Consider the following 20,353-nt stretch of genomic DNA (forward strand, 5'->3'; position numbering starts at 1 on the left):
ACCTCCGGCAAGTCACTTAACCTCTGCCTCAGTTTGCCCACCTGTAAAAAGACAACAACAATTGTACCTACATCACAGGGTGTAAGAATCAAATGAAATAATATTTGTAAAGTGCTTCTTTGCAAAACTTTAAAAAGCTAAAGAAATGCTAGCTGTTACTATTGGAATTGACTTATAGCTGTAGCGTAACACATGATGGCCGTTAAAACTATCCGTCTTTTATATTCATTTGGTTCATGTCAAGTCTTTCCAAAAGATTTCAGCTCTTTTTTCCTTATCTTTCTAAGCTTCCAGCTCCCACATCTACATGTGCAAGGTCCATAGACCCGTCACATCATATTGCAAAGCCAAACATCAATTGTTAAAGTAAACTATCTCAAAATAAAACAGTGTCATTATGGGATTTCACAAAGCAGACTATGGGGAATTCACTTATAAAGCAGGCCATAGCATCAGTATATACCACAAATTCATTGTAATCACCATGTCAGATAATAGTGCAGACAGTTATCTATCCAGTGGCCAACTGAGGATATTGGTAGAAGAATCCGAAGGCTTTCCAGCTAACTGCTACATACTTCCCCTTTAACCCAGAAAAGGACAGATTTAAACAAAGCAGTAACAAAACTAACAGTAAAAAATTGCTCGAGATTTTACAGAATTCATGGCTTTTGTCCTTCTTGAAATGCTGACCCATGTTGGGTTTGGCTTGGGATGGTCAGAGCGTTGGCATTGTTCACTCGTTTTTTAGTCATTGTCTGACTTCTCATGGCCTCATTTGGGGTTTCCTTGGCAGAGATAGTGGAGTGGTTTTCCACTTCCCTCTCCAGCCCATTTCACAGATGAAGAAACTGAGGCAAACAAGGTTAAGTGATTTGCCCTGGGTCACAGACAGTAAGTGTCTGAGGCCAGATTTGAACTCAGTTCCTCCTGACTCCAGGTCCAGTGCTCTATCTACTGTGTCATCTACTGTTAGGGTAGCATGGACAATAAAGGGAAAGGTGCCAATTACTTCTTTTATAACTATGCCACAAATTTATTATACTCCAAACATTCTCAGTTCTAATGAATTGTACTGTTTTCAAGTTATACTCTAAATAAATTTAAAATCAAATCAATTTTCAATAAACTATCAAATAGAATTCTCAGCCTTCCATTCTGTTAGCGAGGGCAAGAGACTCAGACATCTTCATTTTTCTAAGGGGAAAATTTGCCCCAAAAGCTGATATTTAAATTATGCATTTTATAACTCCATGTAATCTTTTAGTTTGAAACTTTAAAATACAAGAGCTGATTTGTTTATGCTTATATAGCAGACCAGCAAATGTTAAAAGAGCCATTGAAATACAGGGCATTTCTGGTTTTGGTTTTATTTTTCATCTTAATCTATTCTCACAGATATTCCAGTATGGACTGATGGCATTTTTTTGCTTTCTAAGATCTTTTGTCTTTTAAAATAGAGCTCTTTATCAAAATTAAAGTAGTTCTCACCATAGAAGTGTGTATACATTTTAAATACTTAGACAATCATTTTGTCCAAATATTCAGAATGTGGCAGCATGTTTTAAAATGTCTTATGTGAGAATGCTAAATGCTGAATACTAAAATGTTTTAATGCTTATAAGAGCCTTTATGCATTAAATTTTACAATTATCTATTTTATGCTGTATTGGAGATGTGTTCAGTCATTTTCAGTCATGTCTGAGTCTTCGTGACCCCATTTTGAGTTTTCTGGCAAAAATATTAGGGTGGTTTGCCATTTCCTTCTCCAGCTCATTTGATAGATGAGGAAACTGAGGCAAAGAGAATTAAGTGACTTGCCCAGAGTCACACAGCTAGTAAGTGTCTGAGGCCAGATTTGAATTCAAGGAGATGAGTCTTCCTGATTTCAGGCCTCATACTCTATCCACTGCACCCCCTTAGCTGCCCTAGCTGTATTTGAGATACATGGTGTTAAGCTGATTTGTGTCTCAATGCTCCCTGCATTTCAGTTTTGAAATGACAATTTTGGCATTTCTGATCATAACATTAAAGATTCTGTCCAGGTCACATATGCAGTTAATATTCTTTTTTTTTCTAATTAATTTAATTTTCTTGTTACATTTTAAGTTCTAAGTTGTCTCCCTTTCTTCCTCCCCACCCTGCACTAGAGAAGGCCACCATTTGACACAGATTTATAAATATATGTAAAACCATACTATGCATACTTCTATTTATCAGTTCTTTCTCTGGAGGGGGAAAACATCTTCCATCATAGGTCCTTTGTAGCTGATTCAAGTATTTATAATACTCAAAATAACTTGATCATTCACAATTATTCTTAGAACAATTTTACTGTTACTTTATACATCATTTTCTTGGTTCTACTCATTTCATTTTTCATTATTTCATGCAAGTCTTTCCGTGTTTTTCTAAGATCATTGACCTCATCATTTCTTATGGAACAATAGTATTCCATCACAGTCATATGCCACAACTTATTCAGCCATTCCCCAATTGATGGGCATCCCCTAAATTTCTACTTCTTTGCCACCACAAAGAGAGCTGCTATCAATATTTTAGAACATATGGGTTCTTTTCCTTTTTCTCCGATCACATTCTATATAACATTCTTACAGGTATATTTTAAAAAACAAAAGTAAAATTTTCAGACTTCAATTATATTTTGGCTCCCAGAAGAGAAATGTTAGCTCAAAGAGCTACATATAAATCATTATTCAGAAAAGTGAAAGAAAGGTAGTTCAGTGGGCTAGACAGAAGAATAAACTCTGGCATCTTCTAGTTTCCAGCAATGTCACCTTAAATGCACTTGCCTTATACAATAACAGTGAAAGTTTTCTTTCCATTCTGAAGCTCAGCAAAGAGCCTTATTGCTCACATTCCATTCCTAATTTCTAATTTAACAATCTATAATAAACCCAGATAAAAATTCAAAGTTTGTACCCAATAAAATTTACAAATCCACACTTAGATGATCACGTCTAATTTTTTGTGGAATCATAAATGTAATCTTTTATTGCCAGTACAATAAATTATGGTAGAGAGAGATAGGGAGCAAAGAGAGACAGAAAGGAAGACAGAGACAGAGAGAGAGGGAAAGACACAGAGAGAGATGGGGGGGAGAGAGACAGAAAGAGACAGAGAGAGAAAGGGAGTGAGGGAGGGAGGGAGGGAGAGAGAGAGAGACAGGATAGAGACAGAAAGAGAAAGGGAAGGAGGGAAGGAGTGAGAAAGGGAGGGGAAGAGAGACATACAGAGACAGAGAGATTCCTTTATTTCCCATTATCTCTTCTTTTTCCATCTGGGCCAGATCAGAATGAAGAGTAATCTAAATAACTGCTCAAAACTGACTAAAATAGAAGACAATTCTGAAATTTAACAACTTCTTACTGAAATGCTTTCACTCTTTTTGAAGCAGGCTCCAACTTAATTTAAGGCTATTTGTTCTTTCTGAACAGTTCTTGTCAGAAACAAACGCTTTGGCTGGCATTCACACACTCGTATATTCAATGGATTGCCATAGCACATAGCAAGGCTCCCAAGTCAAAATCTAGGAACTCTTTGGAAGTCACTGTGTGCCCATCAAAGAGGGGTTCCCCTTCTTTTTTTTTCTCTTTCATCTATTTTAATTTAGCACTTCAGGCTTCAAGCATCTTTCCCTCTTTCCCCTCGCCTTTCTAAAACGCACTACAAATCTCTGGGAAATATTAGTTCATGGACATATTGGAATTCTCTCAGGGGCAAATTCAGGATTTCTGTTTCCCTTTGCTTCAGCCCGCTGTCAACTTCACTAAGGAGAAACTTGGTCCATGAGGTTGGCAACCACAGTGGAACTCTGCCCACAGAAAAGATCAGCTGGGGTGGGAATCAGTTCTGACAGATGGCTCACAAGACCAGGCATAAACAGGGAGAAGAAGAGAGATCGACCAGGACAACGAATTTGCAAAAGGCACATCACCTGAGCCTTAAGCACTGGCTATTTGGCTTTCCTGAAGGGCAGCCTAGGTGGCCGAGTGACTGACAAGTATGCTTGGTTAGGTCGGGGGAGAGAGGTTAGAGAAGCCAGCTGAGGCTCACTGAGCTGTCTGAAGGTCTTTTCAGGTATATGTTCTCAGAGCCAGATGATTCAGAATCCCTTCCACAGCAGTTAAGAGAGCATGAGTAAACAAAGGCTCTCTTACAGGAATCTACTTCTAGCAATCTGGCCACACAAAACAACAAAACCCAGCACTTAAGTGGTTGGAATCAAATAGAACAGAAAGAGGCTTCACCTCTGCGAACTAGCTGGACCACAACAAAACCAGAATTAAGCAGGATGACATTAAAGGTTCTTAGTAATGTGTAAAAAAGGGGGTGGGGATGGGAATACAAAGGATTCTGAGAAGTGCAGGTTTTGGCCTCTCCTCACTAAGTCCATGTGTTAGATTCCTGGTCAACAGGTCAAATCTCTCATGGGGAAAAAAGAGAATGCAGATCACAATGGTAGGGTAGAATTCCGTAAAACTTTATTGTTGTCACAAGCCAAGGTATCTATCCAAGGAAGAGCCATTTGGCTCAAAAAGATATGTCTATGAGGTGAATTGGCTCCTCTTATGAGCCATTTCTTAGAAAATAAAGAAGCAAAAAGAAACAGATTTAGGCTGGATTATTAACCGAGTACAAGAAAACAATGTTTTGAAAGAGAGAGAGAAGAGTGAGGAGAGAGAGAGAGAGAGAGAAGAGAGAGAGAGAGAGAGAGAGAGAGAGAGAGAGAGAGAGAGAGAGAGAGAGAGAGAGAGAGACAACAAGAACTTATTAAATGCTTACTATGTGTTAAGCACTATGTTAAGTGTTAGGGAGACACATAAGCAAATAAGATGGTCCTTGTCCTCAGGGAGCTTACATTCTAATAAGGAAGGCAATACATAAATAGGAATTGGAAAGCAGGAGAAGGCAGTAAAGGAGAAAGGGTATTTCCATGGGGACAAGGCAGACAGTAAAAAGATGGAGAAATTCAGAGAGTGACTGACATGGAGATGTAGGCAAAGGATTCACCAATCAAGAGAGTGCAGCCTCAAGTGGAAGTTTCCCCAAGGTGGAAAGATAGACAACAATATAGTGAGTAAGAAGTCCAGAGAGGTGCTCCAACCAGTAGTGTGTCATGGATGGAGCCCCTTCTGTAACAGTGGTCCAGACAAGAGAGTCACTCATCCGGAGAATGGGGATTCAAGGAGAGGTTTCTCCAGGATAGGAAGGTGGCTGGCAGAGTGGAGAAGTCCATAGAATAGGTTGAGCCAAGAGTGTGAATGATGCACTGTGTGTCAATGATAAAAGCAGTCACAGAATGCTCTTTGGTGTAGTTCCAAATTGCTCTCACAACTCTACCTATAATGCATTAGTGTTCCTATTTTTCCACATTCCCTACAACATTTGTCATTTTCCTTTTCTCCCATTTTAGCCAAGCTGATAAGTGTGAGGTGGTACCTCAGAGTTATTTTAATTTACATTTCTGCAATGAATAATGTTTTAGAGTATTTTTTCACACGAATATAGATAGCTTTGATTTTTTTAAAAATACATTTGGACGGATAAGTTGCATGGGAAATGAAATCATAAATATTCTTTGTGAGGAAAACTCAAAGAATCAAGAGCACCTGTATGATGTCATGGGAATAGGTCTTCCAAGAACCTACACAAAGAGCCATTGAGCCTGTGGTCTAATCCCAGCTTCACCACTAATAACAATAATAATGACAGTTTGCATTTATATGGAACACTCTAGCCATGATTCATTTTCACCTAAATTTGATCAATAAGCTTGTGAGGTGAGGGTGGCTCAAATACTATGTTCTCCATTTCAGAGATAGAGATACTGACGCTCAATGAGTTTTAGTGACATGCCCAAAGTCATGCATAAGCAACAGGCATGAACCCTGACACAAACAAGTAGTGATCCGATCTTAGATGAATTGCTCATTCTCTGGGTCTCAGTTTCTTCCCTTCTAAACTGGGGGAGATTGGAATAGATGAACTTAAAGCTTGCTCTCATGCTCACAGATTCGATGTTCCTGAGTGTTTCTAATTCCCAGCACCATAAGAGATAAGCTGACTAACATTTAAATAAATGCGCATTCAACACGTTTTTTACTTCACCATTCTGGACTATGGAATTAAGTGGCACTTCCATATGCTTGACCTTCAATGGAATGGGATCAAGGAGAGGAAGTAGAATGGTCTTCCCATACCCTATGGGGCAAATTCTCAATCCTCCTTCAATAAAGCGCAGAGCACCCTCCTAGAACCCACTAACTGTAACCAGGAATGCCAGTCAACTTGTTCTCCCCATCAGAACTGAATAAGGCTCTGGCCAAACACACTCCGCAGGCATTCCTAAAGACCAGGTCACATATTAGTTTCTCCCATTAGATTTCCATGACCCAGGCTTAGGGAAAAATCAGGGCTAGAAGAAAATAGCATTTAAGTAGTTGTTCATCCACTTCAGTGCTTTGCATGTATTGTTGTCTGACCAGTTGCCTACTCTTACAAAGCCTTTAGAAGACCATCTCTTGACAATTACATGAAGGGAGGCAAATGAGTTGGAGAAAAACAAATACTTCCTCTGCAGAAGTGAAGAGAGGACAACACGAAATTCCCTTCAAAACTAGAGAGGAGATAGAGATAACTATATGTGGGAAGGTGCTCAAGCCAACTGAATGGGCTCAAGAGAGCTGATTGTTAAGTTATTGGTGTGAATACTTACACCTTAGAAATCAGCAAATGCCACAAATCATGGTTCCATTGTCTTGTTGATTGTCAAGACTTAGAGCCATAGAGAAAATGTGTGTCATAGGTACAGTTTTGTTCATTTTTTCCTGAAAGCCGGTTGTTAAATACTTATCAGCACACCACTGACTCCATTAAGATAACAACTTCACTTTTCCAATCTTAATGTTAACAACCTGTCATTGATTCCTCCACAGGTTTAAGAGTACAGAGTTTGCCTGCATCAACCTCCTTTCCTGTTTCTCTTCCAACAAAATTTACCACATTATCTCCAGTCTGGACCAATCCTCCACAAAATACTGTTGATGTTACCACCTCCTCCAGCAATAGCACACAGAATAACTCGTTATTAACAGTGACATTGTCAGCTGAGACAACTCCACTTCCTGGAAACATATCAGTAACATCAAGAGACCCAGAGAGCACCAGCAAAGTCTCCATACAAGAATCCACAGTTACTGCTGTTGATCAGGAGGGAAAAGGAAACACAAAAGACCAGTCACTGCCTAGGATATTGCCAACAAGCAGCCAAGACGAGTTTATAACCACCCATGCAGTACTCAGCTCTGCAATACCAGAAATCAGTAATGATACAACAACTCCAAGTACAGTTTTGCCTCCTCCATCAGACGGAGAAGCAGTCACCTCCCCTCAGCCATGGGCCTCATCTTCTTCATCGTCATCTTTGTTGCCACCAAAGGTATCTCCAACCAGTGTAGTCACAGACTCCACTGCAACTGAAAGCCCGACCCATGAAGAGAGCAGTGAAGGACCCTTGGGAACTCCCACAGCTACACCCCCTGGAGCTGACCTCATTCCTAATGAGACCCCAACACTTCCTGCTTCATCTGGGCCTATGACAGAAGAGACAACTTCCCAAGTGACTATGCCAACCTATGCGGCGGAAGGCACTGACAGCAATACGGTGTCCCCTCGGATAATCATGGACCAAGTTCAGCATGCATTAAGTTCAGGTGAGTGGAATGGATCTAGAACATTAGAACCCAACAATGCCTACAGGTGTGAATTAGTTTTAAAGATAACTGGCAAGTGGAAGCTACTCATTTGTCAGTTAAAAGCCAAATTCTAAGTGTTGAGTTTGGAGTCATACCTCTTGGGCAAATGTAGATGACACATGGATGTCAACATTCTATCTTATCCATAGACACAGAGAATTCAATTCCCGCAAACATCCCATGGACCCTTCTAGATCATGTCTACTGATGGCCTACAATTTATTTCCAGCATTGTTGCCCCAGAGGTGATACAACATTGCCCATTGCTTTAAAAAATTGTGCATGATTTTTAATTGGGTCAAAGTACTTTTTTGTGTATATGTACAGTTTGAAGTTTTAGAAAGTCTTGAAAGGTTTAAAAGCAAGTAGAAAATGCTTTTTTTAAAAGAAAGTTAGATGGGTGAACTCTAAGGAAATAAGACACATGAGCTTTAAAAATGTAATGTTCTATGTGAATAGAGTACCATACCTGGAGTAAGGAGGACCTGAGTTCAAATCTAGCCTCAGACATTTACTAGCTGGGTGACCCTGGCCAAGTTACTTAACCTTGATTGCTTCAAAAAAAAAAAAAAAGTAACATTCTTTGGTATGTTTGAGTCTTTTAGAAAACTTCAGATGTTTAACTACAGATAATTGTGTTTTGTCTTCCATGGCGCTAATGCTAATGTTGTTGATGATGAGTCTACCTGCCTCAGTCTCTCCCCTCTCCATTCTATTCTGCATTCAGTCACTAGAGTGATTTTCTGAAAGCACAGGTCTGACTAGCAGCTCAATAGACTCCAGTGACTCTGTCACTTCCAGGATCAAATAGAAAGTTCTGTTGGGCATTCAAAACCCTTCATAACCCGCCCCCTCACACCTTCCAGTCTTCTTACACCTCACTCTCCTGCATGCACTCTTCAGTCCAGTGACACAGCCTCCTCTTGGCTATTCCACAAAACAAGGCACTCCATTTCTTGATTCCAGGCATTTTCTCTGGCTGCCCCCCATGCTTGGAACACACTCCCTCCTCTTCTTAGCCTCCTGGCTCCCTGGCTTCCTTCAAGTTCCAACTAAAATCCCATCTTTTACAAGAAAGCCTTTCCCAATCTCACTTAATTCTAGCGCCTTCCTTCTGTTAATTATTTCCTACTTATCCTGTATATAATTTCTTTGCATATATTTGTTGTGTCTCCCATTAGACTGAGGGCAGGGACCATCTTTTGCCTTTTTTGTATACGCGATGCACTGTTTGGCTCTTGGTATACACCTAATAAATGCTGATGGATTGATGACTCCTTTCTGTCTTAACAACTGTCCTCAATAAACTTTTTAAGTTAATTATTTCACCTAGATACAAACTCATTCTCTGAGTCTCACATCTCCCTAGGAATGACCATGGGTCTGACACCCCTTTCAGGAAAGAGAATATAAAGGATGAGCCCCACTCCCTTCATCATGCAACAAAATTGGGCATTTATTTTCCCTTATTTTCCATTCTCAAATCCTGGTGTGATTTAGTGTCTGGGACATCTGCAGAACTGATTAGCAAATATGGCAGGATCAAAGTGATTAATTTCATAGCCAATGGCTCAATTTAACCAATGGTGCTGTTGGGATTCTTGAATCTTTGGACTGAGCTAATTATTGTACCCATTCATCTCCTGCTCTGCAGCTTTGGGGTAGGCGACTCTGGAGCGCTGCCCTTTGCTCTCTTCCTGTGTTGTGTGATGAAAATGATAGATTGACTTTGTGTTTGACAACTACAGGGTCAGTAGCCTGCCTGGGGCTCTCAGCATGTTTTCCTTCTCTATCACCTGTTTGCATTTCATGTTGTCTTTGAATGTAGAAAATGCCAAACAGGAAGGTCGCTCTTGTTAGAACTGGTATACCCTGGAGTAAGGGTTCTTAATCTAGGGTCCATGGACTTCCAAAGAGTCATGAAGAGACTTCAAGGTATCCATTAACTTGGATACAGAAAAATACACAATTATTTCAATATAATTTGTTACCTTTGCAATCGTATGTATTTTATTTTATGCTTTTAAAAACATTGTTCTAAGAATGGACTACATGCTTCATAAGACTGCCAAAGAGCCCATGACACAGAACAGGTTAAGACTACCTGACTTAAAGGAATTTTGTGGCTGTGGGAAGTGGCATTGAGATATTAACGTACCTAAGGATGTTAATATGTTTTGTTATGTTAATGTGCTTTGGCATCAATGTGGAAAATGGACTGAAGTGGGGAGGCAGGGAACCCAATTAGCAGGCTCTTCTACCAATCAAGACTTGAGGTGATAAGGGTCTGAACTAAGGTAAGATCAGTGTGAGTGGAGAGAATTAGATGTGAGTGAAACTGTCATGTAAGAACCTCAAGATCTGGCAACTGATTGGCTCTGTGGGGTGAGGGAGAGTGAGAAGGGAAGAATAATACCATGGTTACAAATTTGGAAGGCTCTAAGTGTGGTAGTACCTTCAAGGCTTAGAAGAAGAGTGAGGTTGAGGGGAAAGATAATAAGTTCTGTTTAAGACGTGTTGAGTTTGAAATGTCAGTCAATATGCATTTATTAAGTGCTTACTGTGTGCTGAGCACTGTGCCAAGTGCTGGGCTCAGGACCAACAATTGGAAATGTACAGTGGGTAGTGGGTGAAAGACGCTAAAGCCAAGCACATAGTTCTGGGAGTCGTCTGCCAGGAGACAATAATGAAACCAATGAGAGTTGATAAGGTGATCGAGAGAGAAAATGTAGAGGGAAAAGTATGATAACTTCACCATTATCACTCACCATCTCCCAAGTGCTTCAGAAAGAACTAACAGGCATCTGAAAATACCCCAGTGCCAATGCAATATGTGAAATACATCGAAATAATAAATAAGTGTAAATAAAACTAGTAAACATTAAATAATAATAAATATTAAAAAATAACAAATATTAAATAAAATAAATACCAAGTAAATGCTAAAATAAACTAATAAATGATATATATTAAATAAAACTAATCATAAATAAATGTAAATTCAAAGAAATATAAAATAAAACCAACTCCTCAATCTCTCTGCATCTACCCCCAGTTTCCAGAGAAAGGTGCACAGTCTCTCCCCAAAACAGAAGGAACCCAGTGTTCACTTATCATGTGTAGCAATCTCCTTGATAAACATATTAAGTTCACCTCAAAGGCTGAGATGATGAGGTGTTTATTTTTTCCCTTATGTTGGCTGCTGGCCAGGCTATATTTATGCCCTTCAGTCTCAGGATCACGTGGCTGACAGTTGGGGAGCCCTTTAAGGGAAGGAAGTAGATTTGCTTCTTGGGTAACAGAAGACTTTTCTGGGGTTTTTCCCCCCCTGTTCACTGCCAAACAAGGTATAGTTCTCTGTAACTTCTTTCAAGGTTCCCTCCTCATTTTCTCACTCTGACTCTGCCTTCTCTGTCCTCTCCCAAAAGCCCAGTACCAATTTTCTCCATCTAAGGACCTAACACTAACCTGCCTGCATCTTAGCCAGCTGGCATACTTGTACACTTTGGACATTTTCTACCTCTATCCCACAATTCCCTCTCAGCTCATAATTATATTACTTCAGCCTCTAATTCTTTTAATTTCTGGCACAACTGGACTTTCTCTCAGAGAAGCTTCTCCAATTGTTTTCTGTCTCTTGTGGGATCAACCCTAAGGGAGGTAATGTGTGTTCTTACCTTTCTCTCACTCTCTCCAGTCTTTCAATTTAGCCATAGCAGGTGAAGGGCATTCAATAAGAAGATGCACTGATGACACCCCAAGTTGATTCAACTGAGTCAAGCTGCCCTGCTTGAATTGGCCATGATGGTCTATCATCACATCCTAGTACCAAATAGAGATGACACCCAGGTTAAGTTGTAGTTCTCTGGACAGAAGTATATGAATCCTCCAGATAAGGAAGGCAGGACAATAATAGCGGAAAGAATTGACATGAAGGCATCAGGGTTTAGTAGGCTTAATGAAGAAATGAACCTACTTCATAGATGCCATTTATGGACAGTTCTTCTTCTAAACATCCCAACAGCAACAAATCTTTAAGAAACTCCTGATTCACAATCGGTGTTGAAATTTGCCCTTGACAAGCTGAAATTTATTTCTCCATGGAGGAAATAAGCATGTATGAAGCTCCTACTATGTGCCAGCTCTATTCAAGTACTTGACAAATATTATCTCATTTGCTCCTCACAACCACCCCAGGAGGTAGATGCTGTTATTATCCCCACTTTACAGATAAGGAAACTGAGGTTAATTGGGGGTAAGTGACTTTCATAGGGCCACATAGCTAGTAAATGTCTAAGGCAGGATTTGGACTCAGGTCTTCCTGACTTCAAGTCCAGTATTCTATTCATTGTGCTAACTACCTTGTCTTTAGGAGAAAATATCTCTCCCTTCACATGAGGTATCACCAAGACATGGAGAATATCACAAGATCTAACTGTAGAAGGGGACCTTGGACCTCCCTAATCCCCACAGATTTCCTATAAGTTTGGAATCTCCCTTGAATTCGCGTCTCTCTCTTTTCTTTACAGAGATTTAATTCATAGCATTCCAAAGTAGCCACAGATCAGACCATAAAAAATTTCTCCATTCTGTGCTGGCATCTACCAGACTCAGAGAAGCCCTGAGGCTAGCAGGAATGACATTTTCAGCAGGAAGAGTCAGGCTGCATTTAGCAGTAAGGGAGAAACGTGTGCCCAAACAGCTACTATCAGGAAAGGGAACAAGGAAACCTTTTGTTATGGTTAAAAAACTGGTGCAGGGGACATCGTTGATGATGCAGGAGTCCTGAAATGAAAGGCAGTACAGTGTGGTGAATGGTGGGCTAGAGGTGGTTTAGTAAAGGGTATTGTGGGACAGCAGCTTGAAAGCTGGAAGTGAAGGCCATCTAGTAGTGTTGTTAGGTCATTTTTTCAGTTGTATCCAACCTTTCATGACCCCATTTGGGGTTTTCTTGGCAAAGATACTGGAGTAGTCTGCCATTTCCTTCTCCAGCTCATTTTACAAATGAGGAAATTGAGGAAAACAAGGTTAAGTGACTTGCCCAAGGTCACACAGCTAGTAAGTGTCTGAGGCCAGATTTGAACTCAGGAAGACGACTCTTCCTGACTCCAGGCCCAGTGCTCTGTTTACTATGGCACCCTCTAACTTACCCCCATACAATACAACCCCTTCACTTCATGGACAACGAAACTGAGTCCCAGTTCATAAAGTGGCCTTCCGCAAATCACACAGGTACAGATCCTTGAATTGAGAATACAACTAAAACAAAAAAAACTAGAAAAGCAACAAATGTAAAATACACAGACACACACACAATGAAACATTAAAACAGGAAGCCTGAAAAATCTGAGATTCACAAAAATGGAAAGTAAAAAAATATTTAAATGTAAATAAACGTAGTCAATATTAAAAAAAACTAACAAAATAGATTACCAGTTAACTAGTCTGATTTTTAAGAAGAAAAAAACAAATTGTATTAGAAATGAAAAAGAATTCACAACAGATGAAGATGAAATGAAGGAAGCCAGTTGCAATAGCACCATTGGCAGGAATCCTTCCCCAGCATCCTCTTTTTCCTCCTTCCCTTGGGATCTTCTTCCCACTTATACTTTTAGAGATCTTGGATGTATAGAGTTGGTTTTCGGTTGTTTCCTCCATTAAATATAAGCCCTTGGGGTGCCAGGATTTCGTTTTTAACCTTTTTTGTGTATGTGCTTAGCACAGTGCCATGCTTGTCCCCAAGCTTAGTGAATGCTTGTTGACTATTTTGCCCAATGGCAAGTAGGCCAAAAACCAAAATCTGCCTTAAAGAAACTTTATAAATATTTTCAAAAATATAGGATGCCGAGAGTAACAGAACAAGAAACAGTTTGTTTAATTAACCCCAAATCACACTGTTAATAAACGTCTTTGGGCCTCAGTTTCTACATCTGTAAAAATGGGTATAATAAATGCATAGAAAACTTACATAAATGTTAACTCACTATAGCTGATTAAAATAAAACACAAAAGTATGCTTTGAGATAGAGGACCTCCAGGCTCTTGGTGGATTATAATTGTAAATCAAATGTAGCAGCTTTAGAACCATGGTAACCAGAAACCACAAAGGCTTGTTTGAGATGGTTTCTATTAGTTTAAAATCTGTCCTCCCTGCCTTGGTTTAATTTAGTGATGCCGGCATGTGAAAGAGAAATAAATGGGGGAGGGAAAAAGAGAGTAAAGAAAAAAAGCATTTTCATCATCTTCCTTAGGAGGTAGTGAGTTACCTATGTTGTTGTTCAGTCATTTCAGTTCGTGTCTGACTCTTTTTGACGCCATTTGGGGTTTTCTTGGTGAAGATCTTGGACTAGGTTGCCAGTTCCTTCTCCAGCTCCTTTTACAGATGAGGAAACTGAAGCAAACAGGGTTAAGGGACTCGCCCAGTATCACACAGCTAGTAAGTGTCTGAGGCCAGATTTGAACTCGGTCTTCCTGACTCCAGACCTGGTGCTCTATCCAATGTGCCACCTGACTGCCCCAGGTAGGCTGAATGCTACCTCTATCACTATCTAATTTTAAAAAATCAATTTAAATCTATCTGCTTAAAAATCTCTATTTTAAAAAAATCATTTGCTAGGTGGGCTTGAATGCAGTTATCAATATTTCAGGGAGAAATATTGAAGAGAACAAATTATTACCAGGGATCTCAGCAGCATTCCTTAGATGCAGACACTGTGCCCATTACAGAGAAGCTATTTGTTTTTGAGACAACCAGAGTTAAGTGACTTGCCCAGGGTCACAGCTAGTAAGTGTCTGAGGCTAGATTTGAACTCAGGTCCTCCTGACTCCAGGGCTTGGTACTCCATCCGCTCCGCCACCTAGCTGCCCCCCATAGAAGTCATTGTCTTAGTCTTAGCCTGTCCGTAGAGAGAATCTGGCAGTAACCCGGCCTGTTGGGTGGCATCTAGTGAGCTCTTAATAAATGCTTGCTGATTGATTGAAAATCAACTTTTCTCTCCATGGCAACCCAAGAAACAAAAACGGTATAACATGGACACCTCAGTCATGTGTGGCTCCCTCCTCTTTTGCCGTGATGGTTGAAGCACCAAAGAGGAGTCAGGAGATGCTAAGAAGCACAGGTTTTTAGACTAACTTTAGACATAAGCTTTAATTAGGCCATGGGTGCACTAAATGTGACATCCTTGTCCAGTGGCCAATGAGTGAATATGCTGACGGAGGAGCTGAATCATGTCAGTCTTTACATTCTTTCTATAAAGAAAACCTGAAGTAAAGGAATTCGTAGCTAAAAAGAAGGAAGCCTTATGGGCACTCTGGGGAGAGGCAAAAACAAAATAAAAAAGGGAGACTGGTAGAGCGTGTATCATTGTACACTCAACAGCAATGAAAATCATATTTCATAGGATATTTGATCATCACACATTACAATACTAATGATAAATATTTGCAAAAAGGCCACTATGATAATTACCTACCTGTCAACATCAATTGCTATAAATGAATAGGCAGAGAAATTCTAGGAATGGCTTAAGAAGACCCTCCAAATCAAATCAACTCTAATACTTGGTAACCTTCCATACAGAGGTGAGAGAAAGTTGTTCATCCTTTGTTTGATCAATGACTTCACCAGATGAGAGATGTCTTAACTTACATTTGAATTGGACTTAAGTGAGGCAGAGCTGCACAAAGTCATCAGCCTCACTCACTTTTCCAGTCATCCAAGTCCACTGGCCAGAAAAAACTCAAGAGAACTGGATGACCTTGGAGTCTTTGACGTCTAAGCAAGCTCTAAGCACTCCACAGTGCCTGCTTCAGCCACCTTCATGGCTGTTGGAACAAATTGTTCTCATCCAGCCATTCTGCTGGAATAGATCTTCGCATGCTAGGTAGACACCCCTTTAACTCACCAACGAGATTGAGACCTGTCCGTTACCTTTAACCTGGTTTTTAACCAGAGGGTGACCACGGCTCATGCTGCAGCTTCTAGGATCCAGGTAAGAGTTGGGTGAAGGTGGACACCAAAGGTGGATGAGCAGCCCTGAAAAGGGCTTGGCAAGCCCCCACACCAGAGGTGCTAATCCCCCCCGAACACCCCATACACTCGCCATGGTTCATAAAGAAGGAATGAGAAAGGCCAAGAACTCACTTTACAAATATTACCTCACTTGACCCTCACTCACAGCAACCCTGACAGGTAGGTGCTATCATTAGCCCCATATTACCAAGAAGGAAAGACATGCTGAGATGGAGTGATTTGGCCAGGACACACAGCTAGTATGTGACACTGAATTTGAATTCAAAGCTTCCTGACTCTAGTTTCAACACTCCTCACTGCCTCATGGTCTCATATCTAGATGAGAAAAATGCTCTTTGAAAAGGTGAAAAGGTGCTGGGCATGGTGAGCACCAAATAACATCACACACACAAAATGAAATAGGTTGTTTTAACAGACTTGGAAAGCACTTGTTTTTCACTTGGGAATTTTCCATGAATCAACTTCTATCCAGTGACGCTGACCTCTTTTCTGTTTCCCAAACAGGACATCTCTCAGTTCCAGGCATTTCTGCTGGCTATTCCCCATACCTGGAATGCCCTCCTTCTTCATCTGCACCTCCTGGCTTTTCTGGCTTCCTTCAGTTTCCAGCTTAAATCTTACTTTCTGCAGGAAGCCTTGCCCAGTCTCTAGTGCCTCTTCCTGTTGATTATTTCCTATTTACCTGGTGTGTACATAAGGCTGTTTATTGGCTCCATTAGAATGTGAGCTCCTCAAAGGAAAAGACTATCTTTTGCCTTTCTTAGCACAGTGCCTGACACGTAATAGTCAGCTGATACTATCTATTTTCAGTCAGACTATCTACTTGTTATCTAAGATCAGAATTAGTAAAAAGCAAGAAGAAAAGGGAAAAAAGAACAAATACGCCATAATATTCAAACAAGTGATCTAATCTATTTAAACAGGGAGCTGACAATTTTTTAAAAAAAGGAAATGGATAAATATGGAGAGAGAAAAATATAAACTTTTCTCCATCAAGGAATTTGGACTCTAGCATCATGGCCCCATGTGTGCTTACAGAAGAGGTAGAAATGGTAGTAAGGGGAACAAAAACAAGAAAAGTAACCAGATTGTGCTATATGTGTATGGAAATGTGTGTGTAGGGATGTATGGATGTATGTGTATATATGCATATATGTTTGTGTAAATGCGTGTATGTGTTCACATATACGTACACATATATTTATATGTGTATGTGTATGTAAGCATATTTAATTTTTTTCAAATTACAAGCATTTATTTTCTCTCCCTTCTACCTCCCCACCCCCAGTTGGAAAAAGAATAAAAAACTCTTCTGTCAAATGTGCATAATCAAGTGAAATAATTTCTCACATTGCCTATGTTGAAAAATGCACATCTCATTCTGCCTCTGTGAGATGGAGGGGAGGAGGAGATGTGTTGTAGGCATGGGAGAGAGTCCATGCAAAGGCAGAGACAAGAGTATAATGTGTGAGGAGCAAAGAGAAAGCCAGTTTGAATGGATCTCAAAGTGCAGGAAGAAGAGTGATATAAAATAAAGCTGGCAATATAAGTGGGAACATGTTTGTGAAGAGCTTTAAAAGCCAGAGAACTCTGTATCTGAATCCAGAGGTAATGGGAAGCCACTGTAGTTACTGATTTGGGCAGTCAGATCTGTGTTTAGGGAAACTCCCTTTGAAAGCAATTCAGAAGATAGACTACAGTGGAGAAACCAGTTAGGAGACTGCTGAGATTAATCTCCATGAGTGGAGAAAAGGAATTAAATACAACAGATGTTGTGGAGGCAAAAATGGCAAGATTTGGCAACTGGTTGGATATGTGGGATGAAGAAAAGTGAGGAGATGAAGATAGCTTCAAGGTTGTGATGCCAGAAGACAGGAAGAATGGTAGTGCCTTATCTACCTAAAACCTTCAACAAGCACCATATGTAATTGGGACAAGCCAGAAGCATTTTCAAAAAGACTGGGGCTGAAACAAGGATGTCCATTATCACCACTGTTGTTAATATCATACTGGAAACGTTAGCTTTAGCAATAAGAGAAGAAGAATGGTAGTGCCTTCCACAGATGTGGGAAGTTTGGAAGAGGGATAGATCTGGGGGCAAAGATAATGAGTTCTGTTTTATACATGCTGAGTCTGAAATGGCAGGATTGTAGTCCTGGGGAGAAAACCATGTTGGACATAGACATGTCCAAGTCATTGACATAATTCAACCCACAGGAGCTGATGAGGTTACAAAGACAGAGAGAGGAAGAGCAGAGAAGGAAGATTAAGGGCCAAGGAGAGAACTTTGTAGTGGACCCACAATTAGGCTGTGTGATAGAGGAGGCTGAAGAGAGTGGCTAGACTAGTAGAAGAATCAGGATAGAGTAATGTCATGAAAACCCAAAGAGAATATCTAAAAGGAGAGGGTGGTCAGTGATGTCAAATGCCTGAGAGAAGTTGAGAAGGAAGAGGCTGAAAAAAAGACAGTCAGATTTGGTAGTTAAGAGATCACTGGTAACAATCACAGAAAAGTTTCCTTTCCTCCAGTCTGCTCTTTCTCCTCCAGTCCAGCAGGACTCTTCCTCCAATCAGATCAGCTCCACACTATAGCTGCTGAGCCTGATTTGTCTTTTTTTTTAAATAATATTTTCCTCCAATTACATGTTAAAACAATTTTTGCACTTTTTTTTCAAAGTTTTGCGTTCCAAAGACCTTCCCTCCCTTCTTTCTCCCTTTCCTTTCCCCTCCCTGAGGCCACAAGCATTAAGCCTGTTTATCTTCAGTGAATTGGGCTTAGTTTGAAGTAACTGCTAATTATCTTCATTTTTTTTTTCTCCATTCTGCTTCTCAGCTCCTCTGGATTCTGAATTGTAATATTTTGGCTTCTAATGCCTCTTATTCCTCAAATCAGGATCTCTTCAAATATAGTTACCCACCTCCACCTTAGATTGAGAAACTCCAAATTCACATTTCTTTCAGATAGGACATAAGTGGTCAACACATAATTATCTCAAACTTTGACTTCTGAGGGGCTGCTTTCCCTCAGGTCCTCTCAGAACTATCTCTGTCTTCTCTCAGGCACTGTTATCTGGCTGGTTAATCTTCCTCAGATTCTCTCAGAACTACCGTCTATGTTTTCCCTCACTGAGCTTTTCTGTGTTCCTCATATTTCTGTCATTTTTCTGCCCTTTTCAGTAAATAAAAAGGTCATATAAGAAAGGAACAATACCTTACACAAATAACTATTTTGGGGGGAGGAGGGATAAGGTTCCAACCTGTGATTTTATCCACAGAGAACTCCTGGTGTGGAAATGCCGTGCCTAAATGAGGACTGGTAACTCTTCTGTAATTCATAGCTTCAGAAATTTGCCTGGAGGCACTGAGAGATTATGAAACTTGTTCATAGTTACACAGATAGTATGTGTCAGAGGCAAGACTTGAACCCAGATCTTCTAGACACCAGGGTTGATCCCCTATTGACCACACCCCAATGTTTTTCACACTGGTAACTATAATACAAAATAATTCACAAAAAGCATGTGAGTTGTATAAGCCAAATGTAACATATATACATTCAACTTTGCCTCACTCAGCACCGGTCAAAAGCAGTGTGGTTGTATGTTTACTGAAGTGAGGACTTCTCACATTTTGGTATGAATCCTGCTTCAGACATTAGCTGTGTGACCCCAGGCAAGTTCCTTTACCTCTCTGGGATGCTGTTCTGTCATCAGCAGAAGGAAGAGGTTCTATTTAAAGACCTTTCTCTTCCAGCTATAAATCTTTGATATGAAAAAAATTAGAATTAAAAAATAGAGAAAAGAAAACAAACTATTAATCTGATAGGGACAACTTACCCTTTTGGGAAACTGAGACAATAGAAGTAGGGACTTACCAGGCATCACAATTTGTAAGTGATATAGAAAAATCTCAATTCTTCCTCTATTTTAGTTGGATTTACTGCATGAATCACAGTCTAGTTTAAGACGGTGGTGTCAAATTCAAATAGAAATGGGGGTCACTAAACCATACATGAGGATCCCTGTAGGCTGCATTTTAAGGTAGAAAACCACATATTAACATTATCTGTGTTTTATTGGATTTTGATTTAGTTTGTTAAATATTTCCCAATTGTATTTTAATCTGCTGTGGGCTACGTGGGCCTTCTGTATGACACCCCTGGTCTACAATATACAGGTCTGCAGCAGGAGCATCTGAAATGGCTGGCTGAAAAGCTAAGCTATTTCATGAAAAAAAAAATCACCAGATGACATGTTCTTTCCCCTGTTCTTAGGCTAACACTCATTTTCTCCTGCCTCTCTGCCTGCCTCCTCCCCTCCTCTTTGTTTCTCTGCCTACTTCCACCTTTTAAAAATAAAAGCAAAAAGAGGGACTTTCCATTTTATTTTGAACAAAGCCTGAGGAGAAATTACTTTCATTTTGATTGTTACACAAAATTGCTTCAGCCACAACACAAAGGTGTGTTTCTGCTGGCTTCACAGCATTCAGTATTCACTCTCAGAAGGCCTGAGGAAAGATTTTGATCCTGGTTGGCAGAAGACTC

At 40.1% G+C, this 20,353-nt stretch overlaps 1 protein-coding gene across 1 annotated transcript in view; it reads left to right on the forward strand.

The window, feature by feature from the left end:
* The window catches only part of PARM1 (prostate androgen-regulated mucin-like protein 1), a 129,512-nt gene that overhangs the window by 84,088 nt on the left and 25,071 nt on the right, over nt 1–20,353 (forward strand). Inside the window, exon 2 of the mRNA XM_020988470.2 lies at nt 6,960–7,736. Within this exon, the coding sequence (XP_020844129.1) occupies nt 6,960–7,736 (777 nt within the window). The remainder of the gene's footprint in view (nt 1–6,959; nt 7,737–20,353) is intronic.

The sequence above is a fragment of the Phascolarctos cinereus genome, unplaced genomic scaffold (genome assembly GCF_003287225.1).
Source record: "Phascolarctos cinereus isolate Bilbo 61053 unplaced genomic scaffold, phaCin_HiC Scaffold_9;HRSCAF=440, whole genome shotgun sequence".
Taxonomy (NCBI): Eukaryota; Metazoa; Chordata; class Mammalia; order Diprotodontia; family Phascolarctidae; genus Phascolarctos; species Phascolarctos cinereus.